This window comes from Protobothrops mucrosquamatus, unplaced genomic scaffold (assembly GCF_001527695.2).
Source record: "Protobothrops mucrosquamatus isolate PMUCROS unplaced genomic scaffold, P.Mucros_1.0 scaffold1232, whole genome shotgun sequence".
NCBI classification, from domain to species: Eukaryota; Metazoa; Chordata; class Lepidosauria; order Squamata; family Viperidae; genus Protobothrops; species Protobothrops mucrosquamatus.
In genome coordinates, this window is record NW_015387439.1 from 251,826 (window position 1) to 274,236 (window position 22,411).

Genomic DNA, 22,411 nt, shown 5'->3' on the forward strand with positions numbered 1-22,411 from the left:
CCCCTGCCCCCCCTCGGACGAACGCAGTCCCCCTCCGAGCGCCCCCCACCTCCCCCTAACCCCGGTCCGCCGGCGGGGGACGATGGGCGTTGTCGTCGCACCCCCCCACCCCCGTCCCCAGCAGCCTGCCAAGCAGGGAGAGGCCGGCGGCCCCCGCACGTGCCCCGGGCCGGGCGGGGCGGGGTGGGGTGGGCCGGGCCGGGCGTGGCTGGGGGGGGGNGTCCCGTCGAGCCGCCGCCGCCGCTTTATGCCCCGCGATCGGGCGGCCCAGGAGGGCTGCCTCGCCGGCCCCGGGCAAGAGGGCTCACCCCCGCCACCACCACCATGAGGCTGGGCCCGCCCGGCCCGCTGCGCTGCGCCCCGGGGCTGCTGCTCCTGCTGCTCCAGGTGCGGCTCCAGGTGAGAGCGACCCTCCGTCCGTCCGGGCTGGGTTGGGGAGGACTCCCGGCCCCATGGTCCACGGCCCGCCGGCCCGAGGCAGCGCACCCCGAAGGCGCTGGGTCTCTGCGGCCGGGGGATGCGCGGCGCAGCCGGGGCGCCCGCGGGCGACGCTTTGCAGACCCGGAGAGCCTCCCCAGCAGGAACTTCGCCCGGTGCCGTTTCTGGCTTCGTTTACACGCGAGTTTAACTGCTACTCGTTTACTCCGCAAAAGAAAGCTAAGAGAGAGTCGAAGCGGGGGGGGGGCGGAAGAGTTCCCTTCTTCTCCCGCCGACCCCTCCCCACCTAGCTTCTCAGAAGCCCCTCTGGAACCCTGGTTTGTTTGGGGGGGCGGGGGAGGCCAGGCTAAAAGAGGGCCAGCCGTTTGCGGGAAGCCGGTCCGGAGTTCGCTGAGTTCGGACTTTCCCGTCAAGCGATGGGAAATCCCCCTTGGACGTGGGGATTTGGGATTCAATGCGGGACCCGCGTTACGTGTGAATGCGGCCGCTGAGTAGCTCGGGGTCGCCCCGGCGGGCTGCCTGGGAGCTGCCCGGGTTTTCTTTGCTCTGGCTCGGGAAAGATTCCGTTTTTAATTACATTTGATTCAGATCTTGCCGCTCTTTCAGTGCAAAGCCATTGCTGGCCCCCCAAGATCAACCCTAAACTTTAGAGGACCCTCTTGGGACTTCTCGTTATTTAACAGCTGCGAGGCTGGGAACCTGGTGCGGAGGTGCAGGTTGGCCCGGCTGGGATGCGGCCCCTCCTGCCTTGCAGGCTGCAGAGAGAGGGGGTCTTTTTCCCCAGGGGCCCCTCCCTAGACCCCCCCTAAACAGGGGCCCCTAGAGGCCCAGTTTCCTCCCCACCTCCACCGAAGCAGCCCTACTGAAACTCCAGAGACCTCCCCATCTCTCTCCCTGGGGGGACGAGCAAGGTGTGGCCCTCGCTTAGTTTCTCAGTGCAGGCAAGCAAGTGGCAGTGGGGGGGCCCCCTTCGGCAGCTGATGTGCCCCACCCAGCAACAGCTGTCTTTCCAGATATAGGGGGTGAAGAGCCACCCTCCTCAGGAGACAAGGTGGCACCGGACCCTGACATTCAAGCCCTGGGAGAGCTTCAAAAGGGGGGTTTAAAGTAGGGGTGTCCAACCTAGACCACTCTAAGACCTGTGGACTTCAACTCCCAGAATTCCCCAAGCCAGCAGTTGCTTGCGTTTTTTTTCCTTCTTTTTCTCTTTAATTCCCTTCTCTCTTCTTCTCTGTCATTCACTTTCTCCTTCTGTTTTCCATTTTCTTTGTTTCTTCTTCTCCTCGTTCCCTTCTCCCTCCTTCCCTTTTTCTCCTTCCTTCCTCCCACCCTTCTTTTTTCTTTTTTCTTTCTTTCTTTCTTTCTTTCTTTCTTTCTTTCTTTCTTTCTTTCTTTCTTTCTTTCTTTCTTTCTTTCTTTCTTTCTTTCTGTCTCTTTTCTTTCCTTCCTGCCTCCCTTTCCCATCTCCTTCCTTCCTTCCTTCCTTCCTTCCTTCCTTCCTTCCTTCCTTAATAGAGAGAGACAGACAGCATCAAGGATCCCTCTGAGCATACCGAGAGTGCATTTCCTGTCAGCAACCAAGTACAACAAGCCGTGAATCCTAGTATGAAAGGCTTTGAGAGCAAACATTCCATGAGGATCTGAGCCTCTGGCTTTCCTTTCTCTCATCTCTCTTGATTCCTCTGAGCATGTACAAAGAGATTATGTTTGCTTGCCAGGGATGAGGCCAGTAAATTGAAGCTGCTGTGGAATTTGCACCTGGAAATGCCAAAGAGTGTTAAAATGAGAGGAAAAGGTTTGTATGAGAACAAATTTGGCTAGAAGGCTCTATAAGGATCTCTGTGCTCCAAAAACTCACAACACTCATTATACACTTGTGGCTAAAGGTAGGCCAAAGCACTCTGCCTATGTTCAGGGGCACTCTTTCTACTGTTACTCTGACAGTGGAGGCTGGCCATTCAGGGGGACTCAGAAGGAGAAATGGGTTTTTTACTGTGTTTGTTTTTAAGTATTTTTCCTTACGTGCTGTTCTGAGTCAGTTTGGGAAGGGAGCAGCATAAAAATCTTAGCAATCAATCAGTCAATCATTTAATAAATCAGTCAATCATTCAATAAATAAACTCTGGGCAAGAAGCCACTGGAAGGCTTCAGCTGACTTCAATATTCTAATTGTTTCCTGCCTAATTGCTTTATTGCTTTTAACCTTCTAATTGTTTTACCCTCCTATTGATGACGTCGTAAGCCACTTGTTTGTGAAATGGGCAACCTATACATTTATTAAATAAATTTAATCCATCGGTTCAATACATAAATACATTTAATTCACAAATAAACACATTTAATAACTAGAATGCATTCCCCACCATCGTGGTGAGGCGGAAGTGAGCCGTGCCTCTTTCCTAAAAAGAAGGGGGCACCCCCTCATTATGAGCACGCCGGGGCTGAGTTTGGGGGGGGGAGAAGCGGCGCCAGGTTGGAGATGGGGATCCCCCTCTATCTATTTCTTCTTCTTCTTCTTCTTCTTCTTCTTCTTCTTCTTCTTCTTCTTCTTCTTCTTCTTCTTCTTCTTCTTCTTCTTCTTCTTCTTCTTCTTCTTCTTCTTCTTCTTCTTCTTCTCTTTCTTCTCCTTCTTCTCCTTCTCCCCCTTCTCCTTCTCCTTCTCCTTCTTCCTCACCTCTCTCAGACTCACGTCGCTCCGCAGCTCATCCCTGTCTCTGCCCCTTTCAGGTCTCGGAGGCCATGGGTGTCTTTGAACTGCAGGTCCGCTTGGCCCGGAACGAGAAGGGTGTCCTGGCGGACGGACGATGCTGCCGGGGTGGGCGGGAGCCGCCATGCCCCGTGGCCGAGCCTTGCCACACCTTCTTCCGGGTCTGCCTCAAGGAGTACCAGCTGCGGGCACACCCAGGGGGGCCTTGCGTGCTGGGGGCTGCCACCACCCCTGTTTTGGGGGGCAACCTCTTCTCGGCCCTCCTCCAGAAGCCCTCGGACCGGGCTGGGACCGTGGTGATCCCTTTCGACTTTGCCTGGCCGGTAAGATGCTTTTTTCTTTTTGTTCTCCTTTTTTGTGGGGGGGGGGGGCTGCAGGAGAGTTAACTATAAGATTCTCACAACTCTAGGTCTGGCAACCCCCAGGACTATAAACCTGCCACGATTACAGGCAGTCCTCGGCTTACGATCACAGCGGAGCCCAGACTTTCCGTTGCTAAGCGAGACAGTTGCGAAGTGACTTTTAAGACTTTCCTTACTGCGGTTGTTCAGTTAGTAACGTGGCTGTTAGGCGAATCTAGGCGAGGATCCGTTCATAAGTCACGTTTTTCAGTGACGTCGTGACACTGGTCACTAAACGAACATTTTGCAAGTCGAGGAAGGCGTCTCTCTGAAACCTGGAAGACGGTGTGACTCACTTAACAACCAACTGGCTTAGCAGTGGCAATTCTGGTTCTAACTGTGGTCGTAAGTCGGGAATTACCTGTAAAGCTGCATCCCCCAAAACCCCAACATTGCTGAGATTGAGAAACCCTGGATTAGAACCAGGGGTAGGCAACCTTGGCTCTTTTATGACTCGTGGACTTCAACTCCCAGAATTCCTGAGCCAGCTTGGCTGGCTCAGGAATTCTGGGAGTTGAAGCCCACGAGTCATAAAAGAGCCAAGGTTGCCTACCCCTGGACTGGAAAAAGATGCACAGATTGGGAAAATCAACGGAGAAGAAATTAATATTGCAGCCGCTTTTATGCAGGGACTGCTTCATCCGATTTATCACTCGAGCAAGATTCAAAATCTGTTCTGGTTTGCCCACGGGAAAAAGGTGACACAATACACCCCAGTTCCCGCACACACACCCCACAATCCCCTTCCCCCAGCTTCTGTGCCAGAGCATCTGGGTCTCGTTCTGCAGGAAGACCCCCATTTAAACCTCATTTCCATCCTCTTTCCATCTCTTCCTCCTCGATCCCAAACGGGCTCTGCATTTGGCAGCTTGCTTTTTTTCCACAGAGGTTAATCCCGGATTTCTTGCCGATTTGCTCAGTTTCCCGTTCAGGTTCGGAAAAGACCGGATTGCAGATCTGAACCGGTTTCCAAATGTCTCGCCCACCAAATTGGAGTAATGTGTGCTTAAATCAGTTTTGTGCAGTGCTAGATTTGGGGTGGGGGGGGGAGATAAACAACAGAGGGGAGAGAGAAGAGAAGGACTTGGGGTGACGCGATAGCAGTATTCCAGTATTTGAGGGGCTGCCACAAAGAAGAAGGGGGTCACGTTATTCTCCAAAGCACCAGAGGGCAGGACGAGAAGCAACGGATGGAAAAAATTTTAAGGAGAGAAGCAACCTGGAACTAAGGAGAAACTTCCTGACAGTGAAGACAACCTGGCTTCCCTCCAGAAGTTGTGGGTGCTCCATCACTGGAGGCTTTTAAGAAGAGACTGGACAGCCATTTGTCAGAAATGGTATAGGATCTCCTGCTTGAACAGGGGGTTGGACTAGAAGACCTCTAAGTTCCCTCCCAGCTCTATTCTGATCGAGTTTCTGCCCACTTGAGGATGTCAGAAGGAGAAGACAAAGCATCTTTAAAGGAAAAAAAATCTGATTTTTCTTTTAAACAACTCACCTGTATTAAACCCACCAATTCACATCTGAAGGATGGGTTGGAGACGTGCGTTTTCTTACGAAGCAGAGCTGCTTCAGTTCTGGGAGGCTGCCTTACAAACTGAGCAACAGCTACTAGGTTTCTGGCTGCAGGTCCTGGGAAAGGTCATTGAGCCTGGATGACCGCTGACCTTTGGGGCTGTTCTGAAATGCCTTCCCCTCTCCCCAAGGGAACGTCAGCCAAGGGTAGCGGCTGTTCGGGAGACACTCAAGATCCTTGTTTTGGGTGAATGTATCTTTCTGTGCCATCTGCACCCTCAGATCCAGGGCAGAACGAGATAGCTGGCGTATAAATTTAATAAATAAATTTAACGAATAAATAAAAGATATCTGGAGGTAACCCAGCTGCCGTTTGACATCTCAAGCTGCCTTCCAAACTGGACCTTTGTAGGTTCTGAGCAGCCCAAGATGGCTGCCCACCCATTGGATGTCCCACAATGCTCGGAGGAAACCCAGCCCTGGGGCATTGTGGGAAATTCTTATGGCAGCGAGACCTTGCCTTTTTTTGGAGCATCGTCTCAACCAATAGGAAAACAGAGCAGCACCGGCCACGTGCTAAGAAAAGTTTGGCTGGCTCGGTGGGGCCGGGCCAACACAACCGACGTGGTTAGCTTGTGGGTCGGAGAGTTGCACAACGCCTGGATAACTGGGTGAATGGGGCAAACTGGTTTAGTCAGAGCAGCAAACAAGCAGAGAATCAGGGTCTGGAGGGTTCAAAAGATGCCTCCAGAGCTGCAGGTTGTGTGAAACGAATTCATCAGCCTTCCTGGCCTACCTTTTGGTGGTTTCCAGTTTTGATGCTCGGCATCCCCCCATCCTTATCCAGTTTAGCCTTTAGCAGGGATGGGTTTTGTAGTTGTAGGCATCTAAAGGATGCCATGTAGGCTGAACTCATACTACTTACCCGTCTTCCCTCCCCTTTGGCTGTGGATGAGGGTCTCTGATAGTGTTTTTCAACCTTGGCAACTTATAAGACGTGGGGACTTCAATTCCCAGAATTCCCTGGCTGGCTGGCTGGGGAATTCTGGGAATTGAAGTCCATCCAACTCGAAGTCGCCAAGGTTGGGAAACAGTGGTCTGTGGCATTTGGGGGGTGCTTTGTGGGACCTTAACAGACCCAGCTGACTGACCTGCCCTTAGTGGGTGCTTCCAGATGTTTTGGGATTACACCCAAGGCACCTTCCACTCTCTTTGCTTATCTTTTGCCACAACCACTCTACTTTTATGCATTATTATTATTACTCAATTAATTGGTTTTTCTGCATCCCAATTCAGCTCAGCGGAGGTACAGCTTCGATACGGTAAAAAAGGGATTTCATTCTCATTCAGTAGGTTTGCCTAGAACTGAGCACAGCTGGGAGAGTGGAGGGTGTGTGTGGTTAAAAATACGTTTCCAGAGGTTCAGGCGGGGGACGCTTTGGTGAGCTTCTGCCTTGTCCCTTCTAGCGCTCGTACTCGCTGGTTCTGGAGGCCTGGGATGCTGCCAATGCCAGTGACGTCACCAGCCCAGGTAAGGAGTCCTTTTTCTCCCTTGCTGCATACAGGTGGTGGGTGCAAGGTAGAAAGGAGTGGGGCATTCGGACACACCTGGATTTTGTGTTGCACTTCTTGAACCTGTACGTGCCTCCCCTGGGTGCCGGGATCGAGGCGAAAGAGCAGAGCAGGTGGCAAAATTCGCGCCCGCAGCCATTCGGATTGCCGTTCGGCGTGCCTTTTTTTTTTTTTTTTAAATTGAGAAGTGGCTAAGCTAGTTGTTAACTGTGTAGGAAAGATTGAAAGAAAATAATGCCCTACCTCTGGGCTTTTGAGTCTCCTTTCGGCTACATTCCTGATCGCCGAGCCTTGAACTAGTCACTAGCCTCTGGCCTGTAAAAACTGGAACTTCCATGGAGAGAGGCAGTCTACCTCTAAGTAGCAGTTGCCAGGAATAAGCAGGAAGAGAGGGCTCGTTTGTGGATTTCCAGAGGCGGGGCAGTGACACCTGCAGGGGTATTGGGTGGGAGGGTAAATGGGTTTAATTTTTCACCCCTGTTGCAGTGGCAGGCAGTGGGCCAGCCTTGCTGTGGACTAGTAACTTATGCTCCTTTCCAGCTCTGTCCAGGGCACTCAAGGATGAACAAAATGCTTGGGACTGTTGATAATGGTTGTTGTTTTTTTTTAGTAGAGTTTATAATACAGATGGAAAGGGGCGCAAGATAAGAAGAAACGGAGAAAAAAATGCAGCAATTTTTGACTCTGTTCAATGTAGTACACATACAAAATACAAAATACACATCCAACCCCAGTTTTGTGCTGTAGATACAAGCCCTTTCTATAACAACCAAGTTAATCTAGTCCACCAAAACCTAAAATCAAATTTTAATTTTGTTTTCTGTTTCAAGCGTAAAGTCCAGAAGCGATTTCCAAATGGAAACAAAACTAGATAAGTCCTTCTCTTTAATTAAACAATTAACTTTGCCCTCTCTGCCATCCCTTTTTCCATCTATTCTTCCACTGTGGGAGTGGACGACTCTTTCCATTTTTGCACATATAAAAAACTCTTGCCACCGTCAACATCGATGATAGCCAACTTCCAAATTTCGGACCGTTGATGAATTTTTTGAACTGGATTAAATATGTCAGTTTTGTACCTGTGCTGTCCTTGGTGCGTTCTGAGCATGGTGCTTTTACAGACGATTCATGACCCAAGTAGACAACGTCAGCAGGGAGTGGCGAGTGCAGTCTGTGGAGAGGAAGAGGAAGAGAAGTTGTTCTTGGAGGGGTCCTTGGTGCTCTCTGGATATGGTGGTTTTGCAGATGTTTCATGACCCAACTATGTAACATCATCAGTTCCAGAAGGATTTCGCTCTCTGTTTTTCATAGAAATGGCTTGCCTTGTCAGTGTTGGTGGGAATTTTCTCAGTGGTTGCTTGATTAGGCTGTGGTTGACCGATAGCTTGTTTGTCTGAGTTGATCATTCCTTGATTGTTTACTTATCGATTGTCGGCTTACGGTTATCGGCTTACGGTTAATCTCAGTGTTAACTTCTGCTTAACTGGGCGGTGATTGCTGGCGAGGAGGCATTATGCTCTTTTTGCCTTTTGGATTACCTTTTTGTTTCTTTTTTTATCGAAGGGCGGGTAAATGTTGTTTATCTCTAGGTGCCTGTCGATGGCTGATTTATCTGAGTGCAAACCTGCCAGGAATTCTCTAGAGTTTTTAAATCTAGGATGCTCACGGTTTCCCACTTGAAACCATGGTTAAGTCTGTCCACGTGTTGTGCAATTAAGTTTTTTTTCATCCCATCTCCCGACTGCTAGTTGGTGTTCGTGGACGCGTTCTGCCAGCCTTCTGCCTCTTGGTCCTACAGAGTGTCTGTTGCGGTCCTTATCCTGTATGTCGTTGCCGTCTCCTGCTTTTTTTCTCCTGGGGCTGCTGGCTCTTTGCGCTTTGTGCCTCCCACCAGATGTGGGCTGTGATTGAGGACAGGACCACCCACCCTTCCCTTCCCCCCTTCCTCATCAGGCTCAGGGCAGCTGATCGAGCAGGTGAGCCGTTCGGGCATGGTGAACCCAGGTGAAGGCTGGCAGGATTTACGGCATCCTGGGCGCAGCGCCCTGCTGGAGTACCGGCTGCGAGTGCACTGCCACGAGCACTACTACGGGCCCTCGTGCAACCTGCTCTGCAGGCCCCGTGACGACTTCTTCGGGCACCACAGCTGCGACGCGGCCGGGAACAAGGTCTGTCTGGACGGCTGGACGGGAAACAAGTGCCAGCGGGGTATGTCCGAGGCTGGCGGGCGGGCGCGGGGCAGGGCGAGGAAGAAGGGTCTAGAAAAGGACAGGCTGCCCCATTGCCCTGCTGCTCCTCCCACAGCGGGGTTATCCTGCCCCAATTTCCCCCCACTAGGAGGTGCCTTGGGTGGGGGGGGAGTTCAAAAAAATCAAGATGGACGCAAGCTAAAAGATTAGGGACATTTTTCTGGGGTGGGAAGCAGACAAATAGACCAGATTGTTGGGCATAACGGCGTCCCCAAACTCCACCTGTATTTCTGTGTGTCACCTGTGCATTAAAAAGGGGCGGGGCTTCCATCACCTATTTCCAGCTGCCATCTTGACTTTTTTTTTGACACCCGTCTGGGGGATGTCCCTAAGTCCTGCCATTCCTGAGATGCTGGAAGCTGATATTCCACCTCAAAAACAAGCGAGCACCTGAGGCCCGGCCCTCCTTCCTTAACCCCGGTCTTACCTGTAGCCAGGTAGACCAGGCCCCCTTCCCTTCTCCACATACACCTAGCGATGCAAAAGGAATTGTCCTGTGGGGGTCTCCAGCCTGGAGTGACCCCCTCCCTGTGTCCTTTCAGTCTTTCTTTCAAACACCAAAACAAGGATGTTCCCCATGGGTGCAAATCCGTAGGCCGAATCTCCTCCCTTTCACTCCCTCTTGGCCAGCCCTTCGGGATAGGCCAGGTTACTAACCCCCATACCCACCTAAATGATCGTTCTGGTATCCCCCCAAAGAAGGGGGCAGTCATGTCCTTGCAGCAGCTTAAGACCCGGTCCGGAGCCTCGCCTCATGTTTCAATCCTCTTCTTGTGGTGTTTTTGCAGCGGTTTGTCGTCAGGGGTGCCACAGAACGCATGGGTTTTGCGAGGAACCTGGCGAGTGCAGGTGAGAAGGAAGCAGGTGGGGAATGGCCCCGACCCGTTAGCCTCCCAGCAAGCCAGGACTTTCCTCTCCTGGACTCAAGCCCGCTCCCTAAGTCACCTGTCGGGTCTGTCTGCCAGGTCCAGCTTGGCGCCTCGCGGGCATCCTGCTCATCAAAGGCTAGGAAGGGGAGGGGGGTTTAGAATCACCCTGGGAAAGAATGTCGGTTAGCCAAAACATCCCGGCATTCTAAAAACATCTGGGTGAGTTCCAATGGATTGAAGACAGACAGGTCAGCGGGAGGGGGGAGAAACCTTTCTGTGTCTTTTGCGTGCGGGAAATCCAGATCTAGCCGGACTTTACTGCAGCCAACATCCTTAGTAAAAGAACCTTTCTTTTCAACCCAGTGGAGTCGAGGGTCCTAAAACAAAGACCCCCAACCTTTTGGGCACCAGGGACCGGTTCCGTGGAGAGAGGTTTTTCGTGGACTAGAGGGGGGGGAGTGGTTTCACGTGCTGTCTCCATCCCACAGATGGGGCTTCGCTTGTTTGCATGGACCGGTGCTGATCCACGGCCCGAGGGTTGGGGACCCCTGTGCGAAGGGATCAGATTGGGGCAGGCCTGAGATAGCCACTCCCCCTCCTCAATTTCAAGGCCCTTCGTTGTGCAGTAACCACCCTTCCCCTCTCAGGTGCCATTACGGCTGGACGGGCCCCCACTGCGACCGATGCCTTCTCTTTCCCGGCTGCGTCCACGGAAGCTGCACCCTGCCCTGGAAGTGCGATTGCGAGACCAACTGGGGTGGCCTTTTGTGCGACAAGGGTGAGCCCCGCCTCGGTCCTGCTCAGGGGGTCCTTGCTTTGAGACGGGAAGAAAGGGGGCAGCGGAGCCCCTCTCCCAAGACGCAGCTCGGAGCAAAAATTCTTGGCCGTTCTTTCTACAGGCGGTCCTCAACTTACAACGCATTTAGTGACCGTTCAAAGTTACCACGGCCCTGAAAAAAGTGACCTATGATGGTTTTTCGTACTTATGATCATTGGGAGGAGCAAAAGACCCCCCAACTCATTTTCGTTCCTCTTCCCCTCCTTCCGCTCAAGAGGTGACCCCCCCCCCAGCTGGCCAGCTTGATCAAGGAGGATGAAAGTTCACATCCTGACCACTAGAGGGCGCCAGCTTGGCATGCTTGTTTTTTTTCCCCAGCCTTGGACCCGATCCTAAACATCCTTCCCTCTTTTTCCTTCTTGCTCAGATCTGAATTATTGTGGATCACACCGTCCGTGCCAGAACGGGGGCACCTGTGCCAACAAGGAACCGGATGAATACGAGTGCCTCTGCCCGGAAGGATTTAGCGGGCGCAACTGCGAGTACGGTGAGCAGAGATGGCTAGCCGAGGATGGCAAAAGATGCAGGATCTGGCATTCTGCAGGGACCGGGGACAGTTGGAAGGGACCAGCAATGGGCATAGGATCGGTTGTTTCTTTGGTCATCTGCATACGTATTAGAGAAGATTGTCCTATGGGCAGCGCTGGGAAACTTAACTTCCAATCCTTGCTTGATGAAAACCTTGAATGAGCTGGTGGGGTTGAGCTACATAGCACTGATGGTGTTCCCTAGCTGGGTCATGAAACGTCTGCAAGAAAACAGCCAAGCTCAGGGAGCACCAGGAATCCCACAGATCTTCTCCTCTTTCTCCTTCTCCTTTCCACAACCCCCCTCGCTTCTAGCACTGATGATGTTCCCTAGATGGGTCATGAAATGTCTGCAAGGAAACAACCAAGCTCGGAGAGCACCGGGGACCCCACAGTCGTCGTCGTCGTCGTCGTCGTCGTCCTCCTCCTCCTCCTCCTCCTCCTCCTCCTCCTCCTCTCTGCAAAACCCCTAGCACTGATGATGTTCCCTAGTTGGGTCATGAAACGTCTGCCAGAAAGCCACCAAGCGCAGAGAGCACCCAGGACCCCACTTCACGAATAAATTCGGGAGTGGGGGCAGAGAATTCCAGCCCCCTTCTTAATGCTAGTGCCCCTCCAGGTAGAACTAGCAATGACTTCTGAAAGATGACCCTTTGCTCTTAGATGCCTGACTGTCGCTAACTCAGAGGTGCTTTCTCACCTTCTTTGGACCTCTGTCGCTTGTGATGGACGCATTTGCACAAACGTCTTGACCAACAGGCTTCTCCTGGGTCTTCTCTCTTCCCAGCCCTCCTTCCGCGGCCCACTTCCAGACTGCCCTGCCCTCTGGAGCTTTGTGCCAACGGTGGCAGCTGCCGGCTGACCCCGTCCGGACCGCAGTGTGTCTGTCCGCCCGGGTGGCGTGGGAAGACGTGCCAGGACGGTATGTGGCGCCCAGCTTGCGGTGGGGAATCTTTCCGAAGGCGAATCAGAGAGACGGAGGGAGAATGAAATATGTGTGCAATTGTGCTTGTTTGCACGTCTTTCATCTCCGCTGTAGGTTCCCATTTTACAAATAGGACATTTTCACATCTAGGCTGCCTTAAAAGCGACATTGAGTCCCTGGCACCTTAAAGCAGGGCTCTCCAAAAACTTAGCAACTTTCAGACTGGTGGACTTCAACTCCCAGAATTCCCCAGCCGGCTTTGCCGGCTGTGGAATTCTGGGAGTTGAAGTCCACCAGTCTGAAAGTTGCTAAGTTTTTGGAGAGCCCTGCCTTAACAATCAAATTTAACAAATTGGATAAAGTGAATATGTCTACAACAATTTTTTCTGTGCAGATAATCCTCATTTAGCAACCACAATTGGGACCGGCCACTTGGTCATTAAGCGAAGCAGCCCCCCCAGGCCTAAGACTTGCCTGAGATCTGAATGCATTTAGAGAATGCGTTTTTCTTAAAAAGACTCGATTGTGGCAACTGGGAAGAGGTGGGTTTTTTTTAGAAAAAGAGTGGGTCTTGGGTTTCAGGTCTTTGCCAGCTGCGAGCTTCCATGTTCAGGAGCAGTGTACCTGTGAACGCTAACGACCAATGGAGGAGGAGGAGGGGAGGCAGCAAGACAGCTGGGCGGAGCTAACAGCTGGCAAGAGCGCTCTCTCTGTTCTTCTTTCCAGATGTGAACGAATGCCAGAGAAAGCCGTGCCTTCACGCTCGGGCGTGTAAAAACGTCGTTGGGAGCTATTTTTGCGACTGCTTGCGAGGCTGGATGGGCGCAAACTGCAGCATCAGTAAGAGGGTCGATCAGATTAATTCCGGGATTGCAGGAAGGGGAAGCGAAAGAAATAAATCTGCACGGAGCCACCCGAGTTCTTTGTGTCATTCAGAAAAAAACGAGTCCTCCAAGGCCATCATACCAAAACTACGTTTCCCAGCACCCTTCATGACCAGCTGTGGTGTCTGGCGCAGCTGGGAGTTGTAGTTCGCCCTAGGTTCCCTGTCCTCCGTGATCACCTTAAGCGGTTTCTTCAACTTTGGCAACTTGAAGATGGGTGTACTTCCACTCCCAGAATCCCCCAGCCTGCATGCTTTAAGAAGGGTGTACTTCCACTCCCAGAATCCCCCAGCCAGCATGTTTTAAGAGCGGTGGACTTCCACTCCCAGAATCCCCCAGCCAGCACGTTTTAAGAGCGGTGGACTTCCACTCCCAGAATCCCCCAGCCAGCATGCTTTAAGAGGGGTGGACTTCCACTCCCAGAATCCCCCAGCCAGCATGTTTTAANCTCTCTTCCCAGCCCTCCTTCCGCGGCCCACTTCCAGACTGCCCTGCCCTCTGGAGCTTTGTGCCAACGGTGGCAGCTGCCGGCTGACCCCGTCCGGACCGCAGTGTGTCTGTCCGCCCGGGTGGCGTGGGAAGACGTGCCAGGACGGTATGTGGCGCCCAGCTTGCGGTGGGGAATCTTTCCGAAGGCGAATCAGAGAAATGGAGGGAGAATGAAATATGTGTGCAATTGTGCTTGTTTGCACGTCTTTCATCTCCGCTGTAGGTTCCCATTTTACAAATAGGACATTTTCACATCTAGGCTGCCTAAAAAGCAACATTGAGTCCCTGGCACCTTAAAGCAGGGCTCTTCAAAAACTTAGCAATTTTCAGACTGGTGGACTTCAACTCCCAGAATTCCCCAGCCGGCTTTGCCGGCTGTGGAATTCTGGGAGTTGAAGTCCACCAGTCTGAAAGTTGCCATGTTTGAAGACCCCGCCTTAACAATCAAACTTAACAAATTGGATAAAGTGAATATGTCTACAACATTTTTTTCTATGCAGATAATCCTCATTTAGCAACCACAATTGGGACCGGCCACTTGGTCATTAAGCGAAGCAGCCCCCCCAGGCCTAAGACTTGCCTGAGATCTGAATGCATTTAGAGAATGCGTTTTTCTTAAAAAGACTCAATTACGGCAACTGGGAAGAGGTGGGTTTTTTTTAGAAAAAGAGTGGGTCTTGGGTTTCAGGTCTTTGCCAGCTGCGAGCTTCCATGTTCAGGAGCAGTGTACCTGTGAACGCTAACGACCAATGGAGGAGGAGGAGGGGAGGCAGCAAGACAGCTGGGCGGAGCTAACAGCTGGCAAGAGCGCTCTCTCTACTTCTGTTCTTCTTTCCAGATGTGAACGAATGCCAGAGAAAGCCGTGCCTTCACGCTCGGGCGTGTAAAAACGTCGTTGGGAGCTATTTTTGCGACTGCTTGCGAGGCTGGATGGGCGCAAACTGCAGCATCAGTAAGAGGGTCGATCAGATTAATTCCGGGATTGCAGGAAGGGGAAACGAAAGAAATAAATCTGCACGGAGCCACCCGAGTTCTTTGTGTCATTCAGAAAAAAACGAGTCCTCCAAGGCCATCATTCCAAAACTACGTTTCCCAGCACCCTTCATGACCAGCTGTGGTGTCTGGCGCAGCTGGGAGTTGTAGTTCGCCCTAGGTTCCCTGTCCTCCGTGATCACCTTAAGCGGTTTCTTCAACTTTGGCAACTTGAAGAGGGGTGGACTTCCACTCCCAGAATCCCCCAGCCTGCATGCTTTAAGAGGGGTGTAATTCCACTCCCAGAATCCCCCAGCCAGCATGCTTTAAGAAGGGTGTACTTCCACTCCCAGAATCCCCCAGCCAGCATGTTTTAAGAGCGGTGGACTTCCACTCCCAGAATCCCCCAGCCAGCACGTTTTAAGAGCGGTGGACTTCCACTCCCAGAATCCCCCAGCCAGCATGCTTTAAGAGGGGTGGACTTCCACTCCCAGAATCCCCCAGCCAGCATGTTTTAAGAGCGGTGGACTTCCACTCCCAGAATCCCCCAGCCAGCATGTTTTAAGAGGGGTGGACTTCCGCTCCCAGAATTCCCCAACCAGCATGAAAATGGGTGGAATTCAACCCCCACAATGCCCTAGCCAGCCTTGCTGGCTGGGGAATTCTGGGAGTTGAAGTCCACCCATTTTAAAGTTGCCAAGTTTGGAAAACAAGGTTCTTAAACAAAGTGGATGAAAATTGGGGATATCTGGGGTCAATTCTGCCCTTAAGCCAAACTACCTCCCAGGGTTGTTGTAGCAGATAAAGATGGGAGGATGGGAGTCTGGGGGGGGGGGCTGCTATGTCCACTGCCTCAAGTCCCGAAAGAAATCTAGAAATCCTCAAGGCGAAGGCAGGGTCTCACAGTCTAAGAATTCGGTTCTTCAACTGCAGTTTTCATGTTTTTTGATCAATACCCTGCCTTTTTTTAAAATCCACTTTCTGCACAGGAATGAATTTGTGCCCAGGGAGATGTCAAAACGGAGGCACGTGTCAGGTAGGTGTGTGGGAGAATCTGCCCATCCTAGGATAATAAGAGTGATTACAGTTTGGTATCCGCCTTTTCCTTTCCGCCGATTCATACAGTTGGTCCTCGGCTTACAACCGCAATGGAGCCTGGAATTTCAGTCCGAAGTCATTGCGGTCATAAGTTTTTTATGATTTATTAAAAATGTTTTTATTGTGGTTTGAAAGCGACTCATGCCAATAAAGCAGGGACGCTTGACTTTATGACCTCCTTTGCCACGGTTAAAGAAATCACTGTGGTCATTAAATGAAACATGCGGTCGTTAAGCGAATCCAGCTTCCTCCATTGGCTTGGCTCGTCAAAATCCCATGGGAAAGGTCGCAAATGGTGATCGCGTGACCTAAATACATGCCATTTGCCCAGATTTTGATCACGTGACCATGGGGATGTTGCAACGGTCGTAAGTGCGAGGACCAGTCCTAAGTCAATTTTTCCAGCTTTCTTGTAACTTGCAACCGTCACTAAGTGAATGGTTGTAAGTCAAGGACTACCTGTGATGCTGTCCTCCCAGCCCTGTCCCCTCCTAATTCCTACGACCACTGAGGACAGGGCGCCATCCTAACTAGTGGAAGAGCCAGTCCTGCCCTCTTCGAACCATTATACATAGTCCTTAACTCACAACGGTCCATTTAGTGACCGTTCCGAGTTACAACAGCACAGAAAAAAGGGCCATTTTTCACACTTACGACCGTTGCAGCCTCCCCACGGTCATGTGATCAGAATTCAGATGCTTGGCAACTGGCATGTACTTATGACGGTTGCAGGTTCCCAGTGATCCCCTTTTGCGATCTTCTGACAAGGAAAGTCAATGGGGAAGCCAGATTCACTTAACAACCGTGTGACTAATTGAACAACCGCCCTGATTCCCTTAACAACCGTGGCATGAAAAGTTGTCAAGTGGGGCAAGGCTCACTTAACAAACGTCTCACTTAGCAACCTACATTTTGGGCTCAATTGTGGCCGTACGTTGAGGACTGCTTGCGTCCCACTCTGCTCACTCCTCGGACCCCCCCACCCTCTTTTCCTCCCTTCTCCCCCCAGATGGAGGGCGACAGGCAGACCTGCTTGTGCCAACCAGGCTACACCGGTGCCGAATGTGAGACCGAACAGGGCTCCTGCCAAGAGGCCCCCTGCCTGCACGGCGGCCAGTGCCAGCAGGCCAAAAACCAGACCTTCTTCTGCAGATGCCCACCGGGCTTTGGAGGGAGGTGGTGCCAGGTAATTGCTTTCTCTGGAGTGGAAACTCAGCAGGGTCCCAGAAATTGTACAGCTGTGTCAGGGGAGGGTCCTTGCTTTATTATTTTATTTTATTTTATATTTTATTATTTTATTTTATTTTATTTTTTATTTTTATTTTATTTTATTTATTTTACTTTATTTTATTTATTTATTTTATTATTTTATTTATTATTTTATTTTATTTTTTATTTTTTATTTTATTTTATTTTTTATTTTATTTTATTATATTTTTATTTTTTATTTTATTTATTTATTATTTTATTTTATTATTTTATTATTTTATTTTTTTATTTTATTTTATTATTTTATTTTATTTTATATTATTTTATTTATTTTATTTTATTATTTTAATTTAATTTTATTTTATTTTATTATTATTTTATTTATTTTATTTATTATTTTATTTTATTTTTTATTTTTTATTTTATTTTATTATATTTTTTGTTTTTTATTTTATTTTTTATTTTATTTATTTATTTATTAGTTTTATTTTATTATTTTATTATTTTATTTTATTTTATTTATTTTATTTTATTATTTTATTTTATTTATTTTTTATTTTTATTTCTATGCTGCCTGTGTTATTTTTACAAATAACCCTAAGTGGAGAACACACTTAATGATCCTTTCTCCTTCTGTTTTCTCCACACAACAGCCCTATGAGGTGGGTTGGGCTGAAAGAGGGGGATTGGCTCAAAGTCACCCAACAAACTTTCATGCCTAAGGTGGGACTAGAACTTTCCATCTCCTGGTGATTAGCCCAAAGTCACCCAGTTGGCTTTTGTGCCTAAGGCAGGACTAGAACTCACCGTCTCCTGGTTCCTAGCCTGGTGCCTTCACCACTAGACTCCTTGTGAGGCAGTGCTGAATGACTTCTCCCCATGGAGACCGGTGGGCTTTCCCAGGCCCCATAATCCGTGTTGGCTCTCATAATGCACAGGAGTGGAGAGGGCGGGAAGAGGAAAACAATGGAGAACACACAAACACACACACCAACTTTTCACAAATAGTCTCCGGCAGTTCTGAATATCCCCCCCTCTTTCTCCCTGCCGCTCCCTCCCTCCCCCCCCCCGGCTTTCTCCCGCAGGTCTCTGCCAATCTCTGCTCTCCGAATCCTTGCCCCAAAGGTGCCATCTGCCAAGATGGAGGAGGAAGCTACACGTGCTTGTGCCCTGAAGATGCCACGTGTCAGATCCTGCAAGAGCCCTGCTTGGGCGAGGGGTGCAAAGGTGGGTCCTGAGGGGAGGGGGGGTCTCTCAGATGTTTGAAGGTTGCAGCTTTGGCAGGTCTGGGCATTAATGCCGATCTTTTAAGACAGCGTTTGTCAACCTTGGCCACTGGAAAATGGGTGGACTTCAAGTCCCAGAATTCCCTACACAACAAAGGGTCCACACAAACAAGCAAAGGCCCATCCATTATAATAATAATAATAATAATAATAATAATAATAATAATAATAATAATAATAATAATGATGATGATGATGATGATGATGATGATGATGATGATGATGATGATGATGATGATGATGATGTTGGAAGGGACCACACACACCCCAGTCCGCGGAAAAACCTCTCTCCACGGAACTGGTGGTCCCTGGTGCCCAAAAGGATGGGGACCTCTGGACTAGAAGACCTTCAGGGCCCCTCCTGACTCTGTTACTCTGTTCTTCACACCTGGTTCCCTTTAGGAGAGACCAACGCCGCCCTCTTCTCTGCTGTCCTTCCACCGGTTCTCCTCCTTGCCGGGGTGCTCCCCGTCTTGGTGCTGCTGCTGCTGCTTTGCGTTCAACGCCGGTCTCTGCCGAGAGTCCTCGGTGCAACGGAGCCCCCCGCCAACAACAGCCTGCGGCCGGACGCCATCCATCTCATCCACAACCTCACCCAGGGGGAGGCCGAGCGAGGGCTGGGCGAGACCGGTGACACGGCCAAGGTGGCAGGGCTGCCCGACGGTGCGCCTCCTTCTACCAGTTTGCCCAAGGTGGACATCTCCAACCAGGAGAGGGCCAAGCTCAACCGGTTGAACATCGGCCCGGTTTTAGCAAGGCCTCCACTCTGACAAGAAGGGGATGGCGGAGGAGTGTGAAACTTTGGAGGCACTTCTTCTGCGGACAGGGGTGGTCCTGATCCTCGTCTTCCTTACGTTCCTCTCCGAAAGCGGCCATCTCCAGAATGGGCAGGCCCCACCTGCAAGATTTCCTGTGTCCCCAGGCAGATGTTCCACTGGTCTAGCTGCCGGGCTCTTTGCAGGAGGGAAAGACCCGAAGGGTGAGGGAGGGTCTCTGGGGTCCCTTACGGCTGCTCAGAGGACAGGACGTTGCCCAAAGAAGCTGCGTTTGGCAAGAGCAAATAATCGCCTCATTTCTGGAAATAATTTGAACTGGCACATCTGGCCATCGATGGGCTACATCTGGCAAGCGATTATACCCCCCCTCCCCAAATGGGATAAAAAGGCAGGGGGGCACCCCCCATACCCCTTGACCACCCCTCACTTAAGATCCGTGGCTTCCCACCCCAATCCCAGGCAGCAACCTCAGGGGCTGCGATTTGAAGCGGCTGGGGAGGATGGGGCGTTGTAGTCCAATTCAGCGAGAGGGTGCCTGGAAGGGGTGTGGGGGAGGCACCCCCCCTTGTTTTGCAGAAAGAAACCTCTTGGGTAGACGGAATGTGATTTGCGCTGTAATATACTGTAATATTCTGTGTCTTTTTGCCCTTGGTGTTTTGAGTCAAACGTCCCGTGTTTGGGGTGAGGCGAAAGCATCACGAGGGAATATTTCACGGCTGCTGTTTTGCGCCCCACCGCAAGTTTGGGGTGTCACATGAGGCATCGGCAAAGAACTGGGTGGGCAGCACAATTTTGAACTGGGTAGTGGATTAATGCCTTTTTGAACTTCCCCATAATGTACGGAGACCAGCGTCCCTCAGGCTCATTCGAAGTTACAATCGGCACTGAAAAAAGCAACTTAGGATCCTTTTTCACACTTAACGACCGTTGCCGCATCCTCACATCCTGGGATCAGCTGCGTGGCAACTGACTCGTATTTATGACGGTTGTAATGTCCCGGGGGTCACGTGATCCCCTTTTGTGACCTTCGGACTAGCAATGGGGAAGCTGGATTCACTTAACAACCGTGTTACTAACTTAACAACTGCAGGGATTTCCTTAACAACTGGTCGTAAAATGAGGCAAACCTCACTTAACAAACGTCTCATTTAGCAAATTTGGGCTTGGCTGTGGTCGTAATTCGAGGACTACCTGCGTGGGGATCTTTGCCAAGAGGGGGCCGGCAAGGCGAGGCCAGATGAGGCTGGCAGCTCAAACGTCAGCACAGCCCGTCTCTGGCTCTGCCCGCCTGCTTGGCAGCTGCATTTTATGGGCTCCTGGAGGGCACCCTGGCATCTCGGGGCCCGCAGCTTTGGAGAGGTTGAGGCTGGCAGGATGAGTCTTCTTCCCAGCAGGAGAAACTTCCGGAGGCTCTTTGGCTCACCTGTTCCTCCCCTCACCTGTTCTGCTCCCTCTCGCCCACTTCCTTCGCCAGCGTGGCTGGTGCCAGCCAACCGGGATGGAGGGGGAGAAGACAGGCTGCAGCCTGCCTCTCCTTGCCCCGGGCTCGGAGCTTGTGAGAAGTTTGGGGCAGGGGCGGCTGAACAGCTCGCAACCTGTACGGGCAGGTAAGCTGCCCAGCCAGCCACCTCCCTTGCCCTGTGATCGCTCGGCAGATATGGAAGAAGAAAGGCGTGGGGTGTGTGTGATGATTGTTGTAAGTCACTTTTCCCAGGTCAGTTGTCATCTTTTGAGCCTGGAGCACCAAGCTGAGAGCGGTTAGTTAAAGCCGCGTTTGACAACCTGGGCAACTGTTAAGGTGTGTTGCCTTTGACTCCCAGAATTGCTGGCTGGGGGATCCTGGGAGTTGAAGTCCATGCTTCTGAACGTCCCAGGTGTGGTAGGGCTGGTTGAATGCCCAGGACTCTCAGCCTGCGGTGGGTTTCCATGCACCAGCGGTCCCTGTCACCTGCGCTGGGCTTCTCAGGACATACCCCCAGGTTATCATCGAATAGAGCTGGAAGGGACCTTGGAGGTCTTCTAGTCCAGCCCCCTGCTTGAGCAGGAGAATCTATACCAGGGGTAGGCAACTTTGGTCCCTTCATGACTTGCGGACTTCAACTCCCAGAATTCCTCAGCCAGCATGGCTCAGCTTGGAAACCTTGCCCTTTCCCCTCAGCATGGCTAGCTCAGGAATTCTGGGAGTTGAAGTCCACGAGTCATAAAAGAGCCAAGGTTGCCTACCCCTGACCTATACCTATAGGTTATTGCTTAACGACTGCAATGGGGAGAGCCGAGATTGCTGTCGTTGAGCCGAGCAATCGCATGACAGCCCACTTAATGACTGTTTAGCTCAACGACCGAAGATTCTGGGATCATTTGTGGTCTTCAATTGAGGACTGCCCATATGCCACGTGACCTCTCTGGCCCTTCCTAACAGGGTCAAGATTAATACCAGGTCAGCCGGCATTTGCACCTGGATGGGAGGGAGCCCGCCTGCTTCTCCAGCTCAGACCGGTGCAATCTCTTAGCGTCTCCAAGAAGGACCGTAGAACCATCCCGCCCATCATCCTAGCCCAGCTTGCCCAGAGATACAGTCCAGCAAGACTGGACTCCAAGCCCCATCATCCTTAGCCAGCATGGCCACTGGACCCCTGTTCCAGTATGTTCAGATTGGGGGGGGGGCTGGGAATTGATATTTGAACTGGATGAATCAAGAGTTCAAGGTCCAGCCAATGTTCCCAAGGACTTAGCAGGTGGCAATCCAACAGGTAGAGTTTCCAGCCCTCGTTGCAGGACGTTTTTTTTTTGCAGTGCCTGCAAGTAGAGAAATCCAGAGCGATGAAAGGCGTGACTTGCAGTGACTGGGCGTGGCCAAAGGAGGGCGTGGCCCATCTTGAGCGTAATGTCGGCTTTTGGAAAGAGGCGGGGCTATCCTGCCTGGTGGCCTGTGGACCACGCCCCTATTTTTGGAGCGATCTATTCGTGACCGGGAGGGGGAGGGCCATACCATTTTAAAAACACTGAGATGTTTTTCTTCTTTTCCGCAATCCACCACGCCGCAAAACGCGGCTTCCCGGGCTCTCCTCCTCCTCTTCCTCCACCCACACCCTTCCGTTTGGTTCCTTCCCTCCGTCCCCCTTTTTTCCTCCTCCACATGGCCCGCTCCAATTTTGACGCATTGCAGGTGAGAGGCGACCAATGGCCGCGGGAGTCTCATCCTGCGCCTCCTCCCGCAGCCAATGGGAGCGCGCGAAACAAGGGCGAGCTCGCCATGCCGTGTCCTTCCGCCGACAGGCGGCTGCAGGGGAGGGGCGGGACCGGGAAAGAAGCGCGAGGAGCGAGCGAGGGGAGGAAAAGTAGTCCCCTCGGCCCTCTCCCCGCCCGCAGGAGGAAGTGGGCGGGGCCGCCTCCAGGGGCGAGAGCGGATTGGGCTCGGCGGGCGCCGAAGGGGCGGGGCGCCGGCGGAGGAGGCCGCGGCGGGGCGAGGCCGGAGGCGGCCGTTGGCGGAGGGATCCGGCGCGCGCCTTGAGGCTCCGTGAAGAGGCCCTCGGTGCGTCCCGGCTGGTGCGGCTCTGCCTCCCTCGCGACGCCGTTGCTGCCCTCGAAGCCTCCGGACGCCCCCGCCGCTGCCGCCTGGCCCACCCGGACCGGACAATGGTGAGGGGCGAGCGCGG

General features: G+C 51.8%; 2 protein-coding genes across 2 annotated transcripts in view; both read left to right on the top strand.

Moving 5' to 3' along the window:
* Positions 1 to 324: 324 nt before the first annotated feature.
* LOC107291955 (protein jagged-1-like) lies at positions 325 to 18,749 on the top strand. The gene is made up of 14 exons (XM_029285058.1): positions 325 to 399; positions 1,122 to 1,140; positions 2,260 to 2,324; positions 3,166 to 3,468; positions 6,529 to 6,592; positions 8,587 to 8,841; positions 9,671 to 9,731; positions 10,399 to 10,529; positions 10,957 to 11,076; positions 14,253 to 14,366; positions 15,376 to 15,422; positions 16,494 to 16,670; positions 17,779 to 17,920; positions 18,382 to 18,749. Exons 1-14 carry the CDS (start codon positions 325 to 327, stop codon positions 18,747 to 18,749), a joined length of 1,941 nt encoding a protein of 646 aa, XP_029140891.1.
* Positions 18,750 to 22,266: 3,517 nt separating this feature from the next.
* CALM3 (calmodulin 3) overlaps positions 22,267 to 22,411 on the top strand; it is a 6,882-nt gene continuing 6,737 nt past the window's right edge. Inside the window, exon 1 of the mRNA XM_015820996.1 lies at positions 22,267 to 22,394. Within this exon, the coding sequence (XP_015676482.1) occupies positions 22,392 to 22,394 (3 nt within the window). The 5' untranslated portion in view covers positions 22,267 to 22,391. The remainder of the gene's footprint in view (positions 22,395 to 22,411) is intronic.